The 16,078-nt window shown below is 33.7% G+C and overlaps 1 protein-coding gene across 4 annotated transcripts in view; it reads left to right on the top strand.

Moving 5' to 3' along the window:
- Positions 1–16,078, top strand: part of Cep120 (centrosomal protein 120) — a 77,564-nt gene that overhangs the window by 22,723 nt on the left and 38,763 nt on the right. For all 4 annotated transcript variants that reach the window (XM_076856677.1, XM_076856678.1, XM_076856679.1 and 1 more), the window contains 6 exons: positions 3,229–3,377; positions 6,678–6,875; positions 9,111–9,338; positions 10,544–10,760; positions 12,166–12,343; positions 15,347–15,496. In XM_076856677.1, coding sequence (XP_076712792.1) covers positions 3,229–3,377; positions 6,678–6,875; positions 9,111–9,338; positions 10,544–10,760; positions 12,166–12,343; positions 15,347–15,496 — 1,120 coding nt within the window. The remainder of the gene's footprint in view (positions 1–3,228; positions 3,378–6,677; positions 6,876–9,110; positions 9,339–10,543; positions 10,761–12,165; positions 12,344–15,346; positions 15,497–16,078) is intronic.

Here is a 16,078-nt window from a genome sequence, read left to right as displayed (position 1 = left end):
AAAATACCAATGACATTGTCCACAGAATGTAAAAAATCATTACTAAAATTCATTTGGGAAAATAAGACCCAAATAGCCAAGGCAGTCCTGAGCAAAAAGAGCAATGCTGGAGGCATCACAATGCTAGACCCCATATTATACTACAGAACCATAGTAACAAAAATATCATGGTACGGGCACCAAACAGTGGAATAGAATAGAAGCAAATATAGTTATCTGATACCAAAGGTTCCCAAAACATATGCTGGAGAAAAGTATAGTAATTTTACCAAATGGTATTGGAAAAACTGGTTATCCATATGTAGGAGAATGAAGCTGGACCCCTATTTTTCATCCTGCACAAAAGTCAACTCAAAGTGGATTCAAGATCCAGGAATTAGACCAGAAACTCTCCAACTACCAGAAGAAAATGTAGGTCTACCATTACAACACATCAGCACCGGAACCAACTTCCTGAACAAGACCTCTAAAACACAAGAAATAAAACTAAAAATCAGTAAGTGGGTTGCCATCATACTTAAAAAGCTTCTGCACAGCAAAGGAAACAAGTGTGAAGAGGGAGCCTCCAGAATGGGAGAAGATCTTTGCCACCTGCTCCTCAGATATATTCAGAATATATAAAGAACTCAAAAAACTTAACACCAAAAAAGCAAATAACTCAATAAATGGGCAAAAGAACTAAACACATACTTTTCAAAAGAAGAAATACAAATGGCCAATAAATTAATGAAAAAATGTTAATCATCTCTAGCAATTAGGGAAATGCAAATCAAAACCACATGGAAACTAACAAAGTATTCTCAAGAAAGAAAAAAACAAAAAACACTCCAAAAACACATCAAGGAAAGAAAGTCTCAGGCTTATATCCCAGATGAACATAGATGCAAAATTCTTAATAAAATATTGGCAAGCCATACAAAAACCCATTAAAAAATTAGTGCATCATAATCAAGTGGGTTTCATTCCAGAGATGCAAGGTTGGTTCAGCATATAGCAATCAATAGATGTAATTCTCCACAAAATTTAAAAAATGTAAAGAGGCTAAGGCAGAAGGGATCACAAGTTCAAGGCCAGCCAAGTGTTAGCGAGAATGTGGAGGAAAAATACACTCATTCATTGTTGGTAGGACTGCAAATTAGTGTAACCAGTCTGGAAGGCAGTATGGAGGTTCCTCAAAAAACTAGGAATGGAACCATCACATGACCCAGCTATCTCATTCCTTAGTATATTTCCCAAATCTCTCAAATCAGCATAGTACAGGGACACAGCCACATCAGTATTTATAGCAGCACAACTCACAATAGCCAAACTATGGAACCAACCTAGGTGCCTTTCAATGGGGGTGAAAGGATGAATGGATAAAGAAAATATGGTATATGTACTCAATGGAGTATTACTGAGCCATTAAAAAGAATGAAATTATGTCATTGGCTGGTAAATGGATGAAACTGATGACCATAATGCTACATGAAATAAATCTGACCCAGAAAGTCAAAGGTTGAATCTTTGTTATGTCAAAGATATTCTAAAATAAGGGAGGGGGTGCCGGGGTCCAGCCCCAGCAGGGTCCAGGGAGTCCTGAAGGAGGAGTGGCGTCGGCGAAATGATGAAACAGGAGTTGTTCCGTTTGAGCAATCTTCAGAGAGAGAGCTAAAGCTGCTTTCTCTGGGTCCCCTTTTTATTACAATTTTTCTCATCATTATAGATTCACAGTACGTCATTGATTATATAATTTAAAACTTTGCCAAGACATGACATTTCCTTAACCATGATTGAGAGCACACCGATCTACATTCTTCCAGGATATGACCCCCAGCCATACAATCATCAAAGTACAGAATCATCAATAAAACATGTCACCAATTTACATCCTTCAGATTTTCCCAAGATTTACTATTTTTCCCAAGATATGTTATTTCCTTATTAACTAATGCCAAACTACGTAACCAGACTCTAAGTCTCCTAGCCAATCATTAACCTAAAGTACACTTGTACTTTATTTTTAATCTAAAATTCCCATCCAAAAAAGTCCCTTTAAATCTTATATTTAAAATATCCTAAAGTTTATGAATCATCCTTAAAACATATCAGAAACCTATACAACTTAAAGACTTAAGAATTTCTAAACTTAAGAATCTAAATAAAATAATATTTTTAACATTATTCTAAAACTGTGTCTTATAAACCTATTTTAATTGATTCCTAAATTTATTCTCATAAAACTGGTTGAGCTGCTTTCTCGAAGAGTTTCTTTGTTTCTCAGTCAAGGTACACTAGTTCTCAAAGAATTTGTTTTTCAGTCAAGGTGCACTAGTTCTCAAAGAGTTTGTTTTTCAGAGGATGATTGTTGTCCGTTATTAGGTTTGTCCACAATGTACTAAGATAGAAGAATAGCCTTTTACTTTGTCCTTGATATGCTGAGGGGTGGGTAGAACGGCCTCCAAGGCATGAACTACCTGTTCTGTTCTAGCCATCTGAAATTTAATTTGTTTGGCATTTAACATACTCATGCCTCCTGTGAGAAACATAAGCATGAAAATGCAAAGTCCCAATTACATAAAAAAGGGTCTCATGGTTTCGGTTACCCACCAACCAGCGTGGCTTTGCCAGCATTCATCCTCACTGTGACCCTGTCAAGACAGTGGGAGAGCGGCTTTGCCAACACTTTTTCTCACTGTGACCCTGTCAAGACAGTGAGTGGGGGATTGCCTTCACCAAGTGGGGTGGGCAGGAATTCTGGCAAAAGAAAAATCAAGAGTGTAGAAGAAGGGGATTTTGGGGGAAGGGGGAGGGACAGGATAAGGGAAAAATGTTGGAATGAACATGAACTAATTTTCCAGTGTATGTATATGAATATACTACAGTGAAACTCACCATTATGTATATCCACAGATACTAATTTTAAAAATGTAAATAAAGATCACTAGAATAGAGGACAGGAAATGGTGGTGGGGAGGGAAGGGTAATACTGGGGACTGAATTGGAGTAAATTATATTCCATGCATTTATAATTATATCAAAATGCACCCTAATATTATTAACTATTATGAACCAATAAAAATAATGAAAAAATAAGGTTTCTTTGGAAAGTTTATAAGAAATTAAAGAAAACTATTTGAGATATTAACTGTATCCATGAAAATTGCCAAGTAAATTTAAAAATATAATCAGCTTTTAAAATCTTATAATGATTTATGGCAAAGTTTAATCGTGTTTTTCTTTGTAAAGTACCTGCTAGCCTGTCTGGACTTGACCCGAAGGACATTGTAGCAGTGCTGAATGAAGAGGGAGGGTACCATCAGATTGGACCAGCAGAGTATTGTACTGACTCCTTTATTCTGTCAGTGACCATAGCGTTTGCCACCCAGTTGGAGCAGGTGAGATGTTCCCTGAGATTAGTGATTTGTGCAGAATTTGAAAAGCCATTTTATTTTAAAAATCCTACCTTTAGGTGTTAAAAAGATTTGCAAGTAGTCTTTTAAAACATGTTAAACAAATGTTTTTTTTTTTTCATTTCATAAAACATTTTTGCTTTTGGAAAAGAATAGATTTCAATATCTTGTTACAATAAGATATATTAGATTTAGAAAATGATCATCAGTATACATTGTTTGCCATTGTATTGTATGTCATTGTAAGTATTGACAAAATTAAAAAAAATTTGCTTTTTTTTATTTGAAAATTTAAAAAAATTTATTGGTTCTTTTTACTTACACCTAACAGCAGAATCCATTTAAATTTACTTTTTAAATAATGTGCTAGCTGGAGACATGTGCAGGGTCAGGAACACTTTGTCTCATTAGTATTTAATGCTTGTCATGTCTGGGATTATTTTTTACCTTGCTTATAAGCTAACAAATTATCCTGTTACTTTCATGGATGCCGGCAAAAGATATTAGATTCTTGGGTTAAAAATCAAAGGACTTTATTACCTTAAAGCAAGCAAGCAACAAGAATGTAGCTACATTTTCTTCAGTTCCCTTTACCCGAAGTCCCATGGGGGTAATACAGAGAGGCACACATTGATTTTTGTCACAGCTGAGGAAAATGATTTTGGGGAATGCACCACCATTATTATAAGTGGTAAGCAGTCCTGGTCTTAGTCCAGGAAGATGTGTTACCTTATTTCCCTGGGCTACCAGCTATATCCATGGGAAGCAGCTTAGGTAAGACTGGTCAGGGTCTTGCAGTCTTGACACACTCAGCAGGAATATGCCAGGATGCTTGTGGTAGATTGACTTAATACAAAATTAACTATTTTTCTTTTGCCCTTCTTATGAACAAGTGTACTTTTCTTGACATTGTGTTGGTTTATAGCACCTGAAATAAATTAATATATTTTAAGTTGGGAATTTGGCTTATGACTAAAATTTTTATTATTTACTTTCTTTTTTAAAGATATTTATTTTTTAGTTGTAGTTGAACACAGTACCTTTATTTTATTTATATGTAGTGCTGAACCCAGGGCCTCGCATGTGCCAGGTGAGCGCTCTACTGCTGAGCCACAACCCCAGCCCATTATTTATTTTCTTAAAACTACAAAATGCCCACATAATCTACATTCACAGGTGAAATATGCAATTGGTGATTGCATTTTTATTTAACTTTCAAAATTGCTTAGTTACAGTTCTTCTCAGGAAGCATGTTTGTCACACTAAATTCATGGCCACTACTAAAAGGATTTTTAATACATGCATTCTTTGGATGTTTACTCTTTTTCCTCTCATTTGGTATTGTCATTTCTTCATTGACACATGTACTTTTTTTTTTTCCATCCGTTTCTTTATTTTTCTTCTCATAAAGTTCTGCTGTGGATTGCTTCAGCTTAATGTGCCACTTTGATTGTGAGGAAGGTCCATTGTCTTTTTTTATTAATTGCATCAGGACACTGTTGTCCACATGTCAGATGATTAGGAGTCTACCTTATGTGAATATCCAGAATAAAGGCAAAAATTCCTAGTGACCAAAAGCAAATTAGTTGGGGCTGGGGTTGTGGCTCAGTAGCAGAGTGCTTGCCTAGCATGTGTGAGGCACTCGGTTTGATTCTCAGCACTACATATAATAAATAAAATAAAGGCTCATTGACAACTAAAATATATAAATATAAATATGTATAATAAAAGTCTATTAATGGTTTCCTGAGGCTGGGAGCAGGGGAAAATTTGGGAATTTGGCTGCTTAATGGTTACATTATTGTTGTCTGGGATAAAACTAGCCACTTAGTTTTTTTTCTTCTCAGCTGAGACAAAGGCAATGTGAGAAAGCATATAGAGATAAACATACCTTTTCAGATGCAAAGCAGTGACTGAGAACATGTTACTTAAAAAAATTATATGTAGTAGAATAGAGGGTTGAGTTTGCAGCAAGAATGGATGGTGATAACCTTACTTCTTTCTTAAGTATGTAAAGTAAGGCTAAAAACTGCCATAGTCTCTATATTCCAAGGTAATAAAAAATTTTTAAAAGAATCTTTTTCATAGTGGGAATTAAAGTTAATTGTACTATGAAATATATAAAGGCCACCTTTGTTTCTTAACATTTTTATTTCTTTCTGATTATGGAAGAAAATAAGTCTCTAATCATTGTTATGGGCAATGCATTTATCCCCAAATATTTTTCCATTTTCATATAATAACAATTAGCATGGAACTTGTATTATCTCTTATAAACCTTCCAACAAAAAGAAAATGGAAGCACAGAGGAATTAAGTAATTTTAAGGTTTTGCAACAAGTTATTGATGGAACCAGACAGAATTGGGGGTTGAGGTCTGAATCCAGAATTTGTGTTTATATGTGTTATAAGTGATAGTTGTGCTAAGTTCTCTATTTCCCTTTCTCCCTCTCCTTCCCTCCATATACACATCCACACACACAAACACATTCTGCTACTATAAGTTGTTATTTTCACAAACTGTATGAACTATACAGTAACTTTTTAAACCAAGTAATATCTTAGGTAATTTTTATGTCATATTATCATTTAGTAGCCATACTGTATGCCACCTATTTAAAGTCATCTCCTTTTGATGGATACATTAAATATTTATAGTTGATTATTTAACATTGTTCTAGTGAAGATTGGAATCTGTCTGCAGATATTTTATACTTTATAGGACAGGAATCACATCTTTTAGTCATCTGTTGCCATGAAACTAGCAACTCTAAAAATAACACTCCTAGAACAAAAGGTATATATATTTTTTGTAGCTGTTAATTCATAGATCTGTTTTTTGTTTTTTAATTCAGAGACCTAGTGTAAAGTGTTATATTTTAAATAACCTGAATTAAGATTTAAAAAAAAATATTTTCTTATAAGTGGAGCCTCTATTGGTGGAATAGAATAAGATGAAATAAAGTAAATGAAAATAAAGAAAGTTTAGTTTAAAATATTTGACCTTTCTTCTAGAAAGAACTTTCAACACATTCATTCATGGATTAGTTGAAAAAAATGAAAACTTTAAAACAGCCTAAATCTACTAGAAGTCATTAAGTCTTTGCTTTTCTAAGATGATCCTTTAAAAATTAGTAGAAATTAATAATTTGGCAGAGATTTAGAATTTTTAAATGGGTAATTTAAGACTTTATTAAAAAATCAACATTTTAGTAAATATTTTAGGAGTGTCAGACACATGTTGAAAGTTTAAAAATAATTCTTTTTTTCCCCCCTTAATGTTTAGTTAATTCCATGTACCATGAAACTTCCAGAAAGGCAGCCTGAGTTTTTCTTTTACTATTCTTTGCTGGGAAATGATGTTACAAATGAACCCTTCAACGATTTGATCAACCCAAACTTTGAGCCAGAGAGAGCATCTGTTCGCATACGTAGCAGTATAGAAATACTTCGTGTTTATCTGACTCTTCAGTCTAAATTACAGGTAAGCACTACAAACAAATGTTTTTTTTTCTGCAGATGGTTTTTAAAGCATTTCCTATCCTATTCAGTAGTATAGTATTTCTGCCATATATTTTAATTTTTTAGGTATTATCTAAGTTATGATGTCATTGAAATTATAGTTACTCCAGAATTTTAGGAGATAACAATTAATTACTTATTGAGGGAAGAGTGTATATATTTTCAGTATAGTAAAAAGCTGTACCTAGAGCCTAGAACTATGGCCACAAGCAAGATTTCTTTTATTATTAGTGGAGATGACAGGTGTGCGCTGCAGTGTTATCACTTTATTTGGATTTCAGAATTTACTTTAATGCTATTAAAATCAGAGATAATTTAAAGTAATTTCAGTCATTAGATTTTGCTTGCATTTTGGGCAGGAGGTAAGAAGAGGAATTAAGAAATTTTAGTACTACTAAATTAAAAAAGAATTGGGGTGGGGGACTGGAGATGAAACCCAGGATTGCTTTACTACTGAGCACCCTCCCCAGCCCTTTTTATTTTTCATTTTGAGACAGTGTCTTGCTAAATTGCTCAGGGTCTTGCTAAGTTGCTGAGACTGATCTCAAACTTGGAACTTGGGATCCTTTTGCCTCAGCCTCTGAAGTTGCTGGGACTCTAGGCATGTGCCACTGTGTCTAGCAGTAGTACTAAATTTTAAAAATGATTCTGCTAAACCCAAGGCATCTAGAAAATGGAAGACTATATAAAATAATGAGATTCAGGATAAAGCAGTTGAAATCTTGTTCTTTATCTACTATATCAATCCTTATCAAATGTATTGACTTATATATTAATTTGCTTTTAATAGAGGACATTTAAGTTATGAAAATACTTTGTTCCTTTAAATAGTACACCTACTAACATTAAGACTAATTCAGAGCTGGGCGTGTTGGCACACGCCTGTATCCCAGCAACTTGGGAAGCTGAGATAGGAGGATCCCAAGTTCAAAGCCAGCCTTAGCAAAAGGTAGGTGCTAAGGAACTTGGTGAGACCCTATCTCTGAATAAAATACAAAATAAGGCTGGGGATTTAGCTCAGTAATCAACAACCCGTGAGTTCAATCCCCAGTACCAAAAAAACCCCAAAAAACAAAAAACCCCAAAAGACTAATTCTTAAGTCTCTTAACTTTATCATTGCTGATATTAAAAATATTTTTATGTAGTAATTGCTTATTTCTCTTCAGAATTCTGTTTTCCAAGGGTTTAATATAGTAAGGGAAAAGAATAGTTATACAACATGTACCAAGGACAGTCTATTTATTTTGCAGTTTTCAAAAGGTGATAATTTTGAACTTTTGATTAGCTTTCATTGATCAACAATACCTTCTATCCTTGAGGTATTCTTTTACCTTTAACTATTCAGTCATCTGTTTTATAAAATAAAAGTTCAAAAAGCAAGAAAAAAGAAAAAGAATCACTTAAGTTATTTTAGAAGTGAAGAAAAACAAAATTATTTGAGATTTTTAAATTTCAAATCAAGCTTGATCTGATGCCTTATTTTTTAGAACTTTATCTTAAGTTAAAGTAGAAATAGGAAAAAAGTATTTGAAGTATCTGTTTTCTATTTAAATTCACATACACATTTTTACTATATAATTTGCATGAGTAAAGTAGGATAATCAAATACTAAAGTAACCATAATTAAAAGAAGAAATGAAAGAGATAATAATTGTTACTGAGTTACTAGTAAAGTTTATGTTTTATCATGTTTTTAAATTTATTTTTATTTTTTATTGGTTCTTTTTCGTTATATATGGCAGTAAAATCCATTTTGATATATTTATGCAAGCATGGAATATACCTTATTCTAATTAGGACCCCATCCTTGTGGTTGTACATGATGTGGGATTCACTGTGGTGTATTCACTTTATGACCAGTTTTAACAATCTTGTGAGAATTCATTACTTCATGAAGAGTTAACCTGCATTAACTTTTATTACTCTTTTTTTTTTTTTTTTTTTGGTACTGGGGATTGAACTCAGGGGTACTGGGCCAAATCCCCAGCCTTATTTTGTATCTCACTGAGTTGCTTAGTGCCTTGCTTTTGCTGAGGCTGGCTTTGAACTTGTGATCCTCCTGACTTAGTCTCCTGACCTGTTGGGATTACAGGCATGTGCCACTGCTCCTGGCTTTTGCATTAACTTTTTGTTTATATGGTAGTTAGGAGAAAGGAGACAGTTAAATCCCCATTTTGTTTTTCCTGTTCATATTAGATCCATCTCTGCTGTGGAGACCAGTCACTTGGAAGTACAGAAATACCTTTAAGTGGCCTACTGAAAAAAGGCAGTACAGAAATCAACCATCACCCAGTTACAATTGAGGGTGCTTTTACCCTTGACCCTCCAAACCGAGCCAAACAAAAACTGGCACCTATTCCTCTGGAGCTAGCCCCAACTGTGGGAGTATCTGTGGCTCTGCAGAGAGAAGGCATCGATTCACAGGCAAGTAGTGATCCCATTCCCCCAGCTTCTCCAATGTCATTCATGATGATAAAAGTTAAATCTGAAAAGAGTTAACTGGCATAAGAATACTTTTGTTCTGAATTAGTGGCCTACGTGATATGATACGTGCTTTCTGAATAAACCTTTCAGAAAAGTGTAGTGGCTTCTACTTTATAAGTAACTTTTTTAGAGCCTTCTTGGCCTTTGGTTCCTATTGAGAATCATTTGCCCCCAACCAGCATATCCATTTGCTATAACAGAAAGGAAAATCTGGTAAAAGAGAACATATTGAGACTTGGGTTCTGTGAATATGCATTAGAGGTGTCTTTTTTTTTTTTTTTTTTTTTTTTTTTAAAGAGAGAGAGAGAGAGAGAGAGAGAGAGAGAATTTTTTAATATTTATTTTTTAGTTCTCGGAGGACACAACATCTTTGTTTGTATGTGGTGCTGAGGATCGAACCCGGGCCGCACGCATGCCAGGCGAGCGCGCTACCGCTTGAGCCACATCCCCAGCCCATCTTTTTTGTTGATACTGATTTTTTAGAGCTTTGTAGTCCCGGTATTGTAGGCACTTTCTACAACAGAGGTGGGCATTTATTTGAATGTATTTTTTTTAGTTGTAGCTATCCACTGAATCAACTTTAATGTCAGTCTTTCAAAGAATCAATCTATTTGTAGGTTGTAAATTAAAGATAGAAAAACTGAAATGAGTTAAATACACATTTAACTCACTAGAGCTAAAATTATTTTTATGTTTTCTAAGGGTTTATATAGTAAGGGAAAAGAGTATACTTATTTGTATGCACATACAGACATTTTCAGAGGGGAGTGGAGCAAAGGAAAGAAAACCATACTAGACATTTTTTTCCTCCTTAAGGGTGTAGCCCTCCATTATACTGCCTTGGTAGAAATAATTATTCCCAGGATCATCCAGGCCTGAATTTTATTCTCAAATATCTCTTCTTACCCATTAGAATGCATTTGTTACTCAGCTCTGGATATTATATTTCCTTCTGTTTGTCCTCCTTTTTCTGGTCTTAGATACTATAAGGAAATTTGCTAATTGTGAAGAAAAATAGACTAGGAATATCCAAATTTTGAAAGGAAGCTCATTTATATATTTATATGTATATATACTTTTAAACAAGGCTTTATTATGAAGGAAACTATTTTGCAAATTATACTTTGTTTAAAAATTGTTTCTAGTCTTTAATTGAATTAAAGACCCAGAGTGGACATGAATCAGAGCATTCAAAGAAGAGAGTTTTAACCCCTATAAAGGAGAAGACACTTACTGGACCAAAATCACCATGCAGATCCCCTGTTTCACCTCACAACCAGACCCCTCCAACCAAAGATGATGCAACAGAAAGTGAAGTGGAAAGCTTACAGTATGATAAGGATATAAAACCACATCTGAAGAGTAAGATATTATTTTCACACAACTTTTAGGTGTTGTATTTTATGGTCATGTTATCAGTATATTGCTGTGAGAACTTTCATGGTTTTCCAGTGAAAATTGTGGAGGTTTGAGTTTGTTCGTTTTTGTAGTGCTGGAGATTGAATCTCTGGCCTTGCACATGCTAGGCAGTTACTCTAGTGCGAGCAACATTCCCATCCCCAAATTGTGGAATTCTTAAATAATCATTAATAATATGTGGTAATATCAAAAATTTTAATTTAAAGTAATGCAACCTCAGAGTACACTCTACTGTCATGTGTATCTGAAAAGAACAAATAAAAATAAAGTAATTGCAATCTATTTAACTTTGTAATAGTTTGCTAAATTAAGAGAATTTTTCATTTTACTTTCATATTGGAAAATTACCTACTCAAAAGAAATTAAAGAATATTGTTCTTTCAAGTAGATTTTTATAGTGTTAAAACTCTTATTCACTGGAATTTTTAGAGAAAAGAGCCTTTCACCACCTCTTAAGTAAACTGTTTTTTTTTTTTAAATTTATTTTTTAGTTGTAGTTGGACACAGTACCTTTATTTTATTTATTTATTTTTATGTGGTGCTAAGGATCAAACCCAGGGCCTCGCTAGGTGAGTGCCCTACCACTGAGCCATAACCCCAGCCCTCCCATAAACTTTTTGATTATAAAGACAGGATCTGAGAATACATGTATCTAGTTTTATAAAATTTTTCCATCCATTGCATAAGGGTCTACAGTTACCATTAGTAATACAAGCTGTGGTGGATTAGAAGTTCAGAGTCTTGGGTATATGGTTTAGCTCTTACCAAGTAGCTATATGACTTGGACCACTCATTAAACATCACTGTCCATAATAGATTAGATATTTCTGTCATTTCAAGTTTTAGCTTTTTTTAAAAAAATATTTTTAAAAAATTTTTTATTTATATGTGATGCTGAGAATCAGACTCAGTGCCTCACATATGCTAGGCAAGTGCTCTAGCTACAACCCCAGCTCAAGTCTAAAATAATTACAACTGCATTGTAAAAAATGATGTGATTTTATATACGTAGTAAATCTCAAGTAGCACCCTTCAAATGCTCATTTCTTTGCAGCTACCTGTTAGAAATAAGTTGGTGCTTTCTAGGCGGCAGTCAGTCATTACTGCTTCAGTTCTGTGTGTTTTAATGTTCTGCAACATTTGTTTAGAGCAAGCTCTTTCTTAGTATAATCCTAGAATGGGAAATAAAAGCTTAAGTAATTTTGGGTAAGCCACTTTTAAGATACTTACACCTCAATTCATATGTTCATAAAACAAAATAGTCAGATTCTTTGCTTGAAGGTAAATGAGATGATAGCTTTAAATGATCTGAACAACATTTTTTTCCTTAATTTTATGTTCATTTTAGGCATTAGTTCTTGTGTACCTGTTCCAATGACCCAGCCAGTGGCTATAACCAATGCTTCAGAAACAGCTTCAGGACAGAAGATTGCTGTTCCAGCAACATCACATCATTTTTGCTTTTCAATAGACTTAAGGAGTGTCCATGGCTTGGAAACTGGTTTCCCAATCAACTGTATATTAAGGTGTGAATTAATTTTGTTTGAGGAGGAATGCATTTTCTCTGTTTGGGGAGTTGTAGGGAGAAAAATGTTATGAAAGAAATTATAACTTTTGTTAAATCAGTGTAGGGGGGGATAAAGCTGTATTCTAATGATTTTTAAACTTAAACCAGAGTGACTTTGGTTGTGTGAGAGGTAACAGTCTTACCTGTTCTGGTGTAATATGTAGGTATTGATAATTTATTGATGGTGCCATTTTAAATAGAATGGCAAATGAAATTTAAAGTTTCATTTGGCTTGGTTTTATTTGTTTCCTTGAAAAAATAATGGTAGTATAGTATCTGATTTTTCTATAAAGTTATGTTATAGTGAGAGTTTTATTCCTATCTGTCTTTCATAGGTCTAATCTAAAAACCACCCTTAGTGAGCTGGAAGTGAAATGTACTCACAATATATGTAATTAGTTAGCTAAATAAATGACTTTACAGTTTTCTTGTTTTGTTTTATGCTACTGGGGATCAAACCCAAGGTCCTTCACATCCTAGGCAAGTGCTCTTTACCACTGAGCTACATCCAAGCCTGCAATATTTTGTTTCTAATAATGTTACATTTTCATAGGTTTTGTGACTGAGGTATAAATTAAATGTAATACGAGAATTGTTTGTAGTAGTGTTTCCTTATAAATTTCTTTGTAGCAAGCATTAGCATTTGAAATATAATTATTGTCTTTCTGTAAGTGAAGTGAGATCTATCAGTCATCTTGAACTGCCATACCTACAAATCTCAGCAACTACCTATTCCTTCCTGCTGTTATTTGAGGCGTACATGCTTTAAAAAAAATACAATTTTTAAAATCTTTATTTTATTTATTTATTCTTATGTGGTGCTAAGAATCAAAACCAGCGCCTCGAATGTATTAGGTGAGTGCTATGCCGCTGAGCCCCAGCCTCAGCCCCAGCCCCCGTACGTGCTTTTTAAGAGCATAAAGCAACCATACTTGTATCAGGTTTTTCAATTACTTGATTCCTTCTCAATTTGTTTTCAAATCCTCCATAATTTGGCATGAATAATAGATGGAATCAAAGGGGCATAGCTTGGATTGTGAAAAGAATTCATAGAATAGAATGAAAGCTTTTTTTCCATCTCAGCATAGATTCTGCAGTTTACATGTTAAATGCTGACCATTGTTACTAAGATTTTTTATTTGGAATTGAAGACTGAGAAGAATTCTCTCAAGATAGCTTTTGTCAAAGAGTTTGTTTTCTCTATTTTAGAAATAGAATTAATTAATTAATTAATTAATTAATTATTGGTGCTGGGATTGAACCCAGGGATGTTTTACCACTAAGCTATACTCCCAGTCTTTTTTATTTTCTATTTTGAGTCAGAGTGTTGCTAAGTTGCTTAGGACCTTGCTAAATTGCCCAGGCTGGCCTTGAACTTATGATCTTCTTGCTTCAACCCCCTGAGTTATTGGAATTATGGGTATCCACGTCATTACTTGTTTTCTAGTTTGTCTTTTTTTCTATTCAGTCCTATCACTGAGAACTCATCTGTTCTTTGTATGCCTGTTTAGGAATATGACTAGGAGCATAGAAACAGGCACAAAATTAAATGCTATGACAGTGAGCATTGTACAAATCCACTGTGAAAGCACTAATGTTAATTTTTGCTTTTATTCTTGTGATCAGGACCATTTGTTTAATTATAAAGTGCCTATAATATGCCAACAGTGCACCTGGTATTATAGGTACATAAAAAGAGCCACATGAACAGAGCAATTTAGTCAGAAGACAGATTCACAGATAAGTCAAAATATAAGGGAGAGTAGTCATTCACTTGGTATAGGAGAAATAATATTCTAAGCAGGAAGTAAATAGCTACAACCCATTTTTTACTCTATGTAAATTCACTAGATGCTTGTTCAGTCTTTGATTCATTTTAAGGCACTTTGTAAATTACCATTTAATTTTTTGATACATGTTTTGTCATGCTCTGCATTACTATGAAATTGTGGTTTGCAACTGTGTAGTAGAACTTATGAAGTAAGATTGGTTTTTCAAAATGTTTAATCTGCAGGACTTTCTTCAATCTGGATTTTTTTTTTTATTCTTTAATCACTAGATCCTATACCTATAGAGTGGTGTAGTAGTTGAAAATCTAGGGTATGAACTCTCTGAGGTGAATTGACTTCAGGGAATATAATTATATAAGAATTGTGTGAATGCACAGGATCTTTTTGTATGAAAAGTAATTTTTTTTCTAGTAAGGTTTAAATTTTACTTTCATGTATGAGTAACAACATACAGGATAAAATTATAATATCATATTTAGCTTTAAATGCAGAGTATTTTCAGGCATTCTTACTTTTAACCTAGTGTGGTTTTATTTGTTTGGTATTCAGCCATTCTTAGAGTACTAGGGAATGAACCCACGAGTATTCTGTCTCTGAGCTACACCCCAGTCCTTTGTTTTGTGACAGGGTCTTGCTAAGTCACTGAGGCTGGCCTCAAACCTGAGATCCTCCAGTCTCAGCTTCTTGAGTAGCTAGGATGAAAGGCTTGCACTACCACCCCTGGCTTAGCATAGTATGGTTTTGTGACAAGAGGAAGAATAGTGTTAGGTCACTTGTTGATTTATCCATAAGTTGAGTTGTTTTTATCCTGATTCTCTGTTCAAAGATAAATTACTATTAATGTATCCCTTTTGCAGTTGACTAAAGGCTTTTTAGCCCAAAAAAGACCAGGACATAATTATATGAAGAAAAGTAGGTTTAGAAATTAAAATTTGCAAGCATTTCCTGAGTGTTTATTAAATGACAAACTGCTTGTTTGTTCCTGGAAATGCAGAGATGAAAAAGGATGCATGCCCACAAGGAACTTAAGGCAAATGGGAACTCCATATTCCTACTATTTTTTAATTTTAAAAAATTCTGCTTTCTCTAAGTATTCATATTATATTTTTCAATCAAACTATAAGTGTTATCTGTAGATTATACAGTAAGACTTTATATTTTTAAAATTCTAGGTATTCATACCCTTTCTTTGGAAGTGCAGCTCCTATTATGACTAATCCTCCTGTAGAAGTTCGGAAAAACATGGAAGTTTTTCTTCCCCAGTCTTATTGTGCATTTGATTTTGCAACTATGCCTTATCAGCTGCAAGATACCTTCTTAAGGTAGTGTATACACTGCATTTTCTTATTGAAAAGTCAACTCTAGAAAATTTGTATCTTATCAAAGAAAGGAATTTATATAGATTTAAATCCATAGAAGTTTATGCATTTGAGAATCAAGAGACACACAGATAATTTTTGTGACATTTGTGCTTCTACATCACTTTTATACTGTTGGTTGGTCTATTTATTTATTTGATACTGAGGGTTGAACCCCTAGGGTGCTTTACCATTGAGCTACATCCCCAGCCCTTTTTTATTTTTATTTTGAGGCAGTCTCACTCAGTTGCCTAGGGCCTCGTTTTCAGATTTTCATATCTTATTTGCTTGAATTTAGATATTTGAACTTTGTTAAATAACTAAGAACTTTGATAAATAACAAAGAATACTTAGTTTGATAAATAACTTTGATAAATAACTAAGTACTCTTAGTTATTTACTTAGATTAATGAGTCACTGAATAAATATAGTGTTTTATTTGCTTTTTTGGAGGTTTATAATCTAGTTATCTGAAATTTGTGAAAAAATGAGATCTATGAAATCCTTATTTTCTGAGTTTCACAATCCAAATTTATACACTATTTT

This window comes from Callospermophilus lateralis, chromosome 5, assembly GCF_048772815.1.
Source record: "Callospermophilus lateralis isolate mCalLat2 chromosome 5, mCalLat2.hap1, whole genome shotgun sequence".
In the NCBI taxonomy this organism is placed as follows: domain Eukaryota; kingdom Metazoa; phylum Chordata; class Mammalia; order Rodentia; family Sciuridae; genus Callospermophilus; species Callospermophilus lateralis.
The sequence above is the reverse complement of the archived record's forward strand: the minus strand, read 5'-3'. Positions and strand labels throughout refer to the sequence as shown.